Raw genomic sequence first — 4,089 nt, 5'->3', positions numbered from 1 at the left:
TTTACCCATGCTTTGCAATTTGCAGCATGTTTTTTTAAATGAAGTTGTGCTTTTCAGATGCTTCATGGGTCTGTGCTGTGAGGCAGATTGGTGAAATTGATTGAGTTTAAAAAATAAATAAAACATACTAATACTGGGAATAACATTGGAACAAGCCACTTGGTTTATAACGCACCCCCACAAAGTTGTAGAAGATGGAGAACTGCAGCGTGACCACAGGCTCAGATGGTGGTGGGGAAGCATCTTGAGCTAACTTTGCCACTGGAAGACAAGGTGCCCTTTAACTACACCCTGGGGCACTCGTGTTTTGAATCCTGTTCTGCACAGGGAGGCAGGAAGGGGTGACTACATGTGGAGGCAAATCCTTGGGAAGCTCTGGTGACAGGCAGCAGTACAGCAAGAGGTGAAGTGCAGGAGATGGGAGGAGGGGATACATAGGTTCCACTTCTCAGTGTTTCACGCTGTAAGGAGGTGGCTGACAGTTAGGGAGAAGGAACATTGACTGAGAAGACATGCAAGGAGTCCGCTGGAATTAAAAGATGGGCAAATGATGTGTGTCATACTGCAGTTTGCATGGTGCCAGTCTTCTACAGGGTTTATTTTCAGGTGTGCATAAGTCATAATATTTAATTGTAGTGTCATTTCAGAAGAATTGTAATTGCCGTATGTGTGTAATAGTAACAGAGAACGCTAAAGCTGTGACTGTTCCTCTGTTTAACATACTATGATCTCCAAAGCAAATCCTGAAAGAAAGGCTGGTCTGATTGATGAAAAAATCAGATGGCAAAAAAAGAGTGGAAACAAATACTTGAAAATCTGGCTAGTATGGTTCGTTAAATATCTGTACAGAGACTTTGTCTCTATCTGTATGCTAATGAAAAATAAACTTTCTATTTGGAAAAATAACCTAGCAGGATGGGAAGGTAGCAGTGCTTCCAGGACTGTTTTCGGACAGCTGCAGAGGTAGTAGTAGCCCACGCAGATTCTGCATCCTGAGGGAGGCTCAGGAAAGGTTCCCTCCAGTATGAAGAAAATCGTGGGTACCCTCCTCATTTTCATCTCCTGAAGTACAGATCCACACAGTCACCCAGCACAATCAGAGGGAAATGCAGTTTATGGAACCAGTGAAGGGAGATTACACTTACTTTTGAATTCTTGGGAAGTAACCCTGCATTCATGTAACAATTAAATGTCTTCGCTTTCCCTGAGCTGTCCTGTACTTTGATGCTTTGTGTTATTGTATGTGACTTGCTGATGATATATAATTCTGCTGTAAAGCAGGAAGGTTTTTGACATTATTCAGAATGGGAGTGTGACGAGGAAGACAACTGCAAAGAGTCGTCTTGGTTTTCCTCCTCGTGCAGCGTGACCCAGCTCGGAGCTGGGGACGATGTTAAAAAGTCTCTCCTGATGGATACAATGGCCTTTGTGCCAGTGGCTGCTCTTCTCCAGAAACCTTGAAAATGTGGTTTTATTATTGGTGCCCTGTGCCAAAAAATGCCAAAAAATATGGTCTCTGAGAAGCAAACGAATTATAGTCGGGAAGTAAAAACAAGGGGGAATGAGGAATTTCAGAACAAAGAGATCCATCCATCCTCCATCAGCACTTTTAGAGGGGCCTGGCAGCCAGGCACAGGAACTGCTGGCTTCTTGAATTCAGAGTAGCTGCAAGTTAACTTTCTGTAGATCCCTCTGAAGCGGAGGGGTGGGGGGAGGCAAGCTGAAGTGCCTCCCAATGCTCTCTGTGAAAGGCTGTTGTTTGTGGAAGCTGAGCAAACCCAGACAATTGTGGGGTTCCTGGGGAGGAATGTGGGAGACAAAGGTGAACTCTTTCAGGTCCTTACAGTCATAGTACCTGGAACTCTGCGCTTCTGTTGAAAAGTCTCTGAGCTACTGCTGGCCTGTCTGAACTCTCCAAGCGTTGACTTTAGCACTCTTCCAGCCCCTGAAAATCTCCCCTGTTGTAGGAGTAATGCAGCCAGTGTTACGATGTGTGTGTGGGGGGGGGTGGGGGTGGAAATCACTGGATAGGCACTGAGTCTGAATGAGTGAGTCTGGTTACCCAAGCCGCTCTTTGCAGTTAGTGGGGAGAAGTTCAATTTTGGGATGAATCCTGATTTTAACATCCAGCTCGATGAGGTGGATAATGACCAAGACTCACCTTCATTGCCTCAAGCTATTGCTTCGACTAACAATACAGAACCACTGTTGTGCTTTTTAAAAAAAAATCCGTGCATGCAGGTTATCCAGACCTGCTCGTGGAAGGTGCAGAGCATCAGCAGCAGTTCCTCTAGGTGTGTCTTTATTGCTGGAATGAACTCATTAAAATGTGTTTTAAACTCTAAAGCTAAGGATGAGCCAACTTGGCTTAATTCATGTAGGAATTCTAGCTGTCTCACCCTTTATTTTTTCACATAATGTTACCTTTGGCTGGTATCCTCTTCTATTCTTTTGTGACTGTTATCAAACTACTAGAATTTGTAGCTTTTAATTTAAGGCTGTTTTCATCAGTTTCCCCTGTATGCTTTTCCTACTTAATGTGGCCAATAGCTGGCAAACACACCTAGAAAAGGAGTGAATGTTTGTAATGAAATATTACCCGTTGATATGACCAGATGATATATGACTGCGTATAGATAAGCCCACTGCGTCAACGGGACGTTACTGGCAGCCAGCGGATATGTTGCAATTATGATATCGGCTTTATTTTATACCCCGTGCTTGATGATACTTGTTTCCCATCTTGATTAAACTTTGTGTTGTTTGTTTGCCTTCTCTTAGGTGAGACAATTAAAACAAGACGATGGATTGGGGAGCGCTGCACACCATCTTGGGAGGGGTAAATAAGCACTCCACCAGCATCGGGAAGATATGGCTCACGGTCCTCTTCATCTTCCGTATCATGATCCTGGTGGTGGCTGCAGAGAGAGTCTGGGGAGATGAACAAGATGACTTTGTCTGCAACACTTTGCAACCTGGTTGCAAGAATGTTTGCTATGATCACTTTTTCCCCATCTCTCACATCAGACTGTGGGCCCTGCAGCTGATCTTTGTTTCCACGCCCGCGCTGCTGGTGGCCATGCACGTAGCTTACAGAAGGCATGAGAAGAAAAGGCAGTTCAGAAAAGGAGGCCAGAAATGCGAATACAAGGACATCGAAGAAATCAGAACGCAGAGGTTTCATATTGAGGGCTCCTTGTGGTGGACGTACACCAGCAGCATCTTCTTCAGGCTGGTCTTTGAAGCAGTCTTCATGTATGCCTTTTATTTCATGTATGATGGGTTCCAAATGCCTCGTTTGATGAAGTGTAGTGCTTGGCCCTGCCCCAACACGGTAGACTGCTTTGTTTCCCGACCGACTGAAAAGACGGTGTTTACTATTTTCATGATTGCTGTGTCCAGCATTTGTATTCTTTTAAATGTGGCCGAGTTATGTTACTTGCTGACAAAATTTTTCCTCAGAAGGTCTAAAAAAGCTGGAAATGCAAAACACCATCCCAACCATGAGAATAAGGAAGAAACCAAACAAAACGAAATGAATGAGTTAATATCCGACAGCTGTCAGAACACAGTTATAGGATTTTCAAGTAGCTAAGATGCTGCCAGTGATGGTGCTCACTCTTTCTGGAGTGAGTGTGCTTTGTTTAAAGGCTGCACATAAAATTTATTATGTGAAACAATTGAAATTGGGAGAGACTTTGACACATAGGTGTCAATTATGCTTGTGTCTGAGAAAAGTCAGGGCAGCCTAAACACGCGAAAATTGCGTGAGGACTAAATAGGACAGTGTATCTTCCTATGCATACCCTTACGAGCTGACTATGACGAGTGGGAAACCCGCTTAACCCCTTCATGCTGACACAGCTCCTGAAACAGCAATAAGAACAAAATTCTTTCCAAGCTAGGTGTTCTAGTATTACCAGATGTTTTTGTAATAGGGATAGTTTTTACTTGTGAACTGACAATTAAAGTATTTTTCTAAAAATCTGATTCCATGTTACTTAAGGTGTTCTAGTGCACAACTGATGATGTTTTGTTTCTGAACCAGGCATATGCAGATGAGCCCTGCAATACCATATCCGTAGGGAG

The 4,089-nt window shown here is 43.7% G+C and overlaps 1 protein-coding gene across 1 annotated transcript; it reads left to right on the top strand.

The window, feature by feature from the left end:
• The first annotated feature begins 2,803 nt into the window (after positions 1-2,803).
• LOC104496589 (gap junction beta-6 protein) lies at positions 2,804-3,709 on the top strand. Its single transcript, XM_010139730.1, has one exon. It carries the CDS (start codon positions 2,804-2,806, stop codon positions 3,593-3,595), a length of 792 nt encoding a protein of 263 aa, XP_010138032.1. The 3' UTR covers positions 3,596-3,709.
• The last annotated feature ends 380 nt before the right edge of the window (positions 3,710-4,089 follow it).

The sequence above is a fragment of the Buceros rhinoceros genome, unplaced genomic scaffold (genome assembly GCF_000710305.1).
Source record: "Buceros rhinoceros silvestris isolate BGI_N320 unplaced genomic scaffold, ASM71030v1 scaffold11507, whole genome shotgun sequence".
Taxonomy (NCBI): Eukaryota; Metazoa; Chordata; class Aves; order Bucerotiformes; family Bucerotidae; genus Buceros; species Buceros rhinoceros.
Note: the sequence above shows the minus strand (reverse complement) of the source record. Positions and strands in the feature narration are given on the sequence as shown.

Bases quoted from the DNA above. Each gene is read 5' to 3' on its own strand.
- LOC104496589 (XM_010139730.1), top strand. From the start codon at position 2,804: ATGGATTGGGGAGCGCTGCACACCATCTTGGGAGGGGTAAATAAGCAC.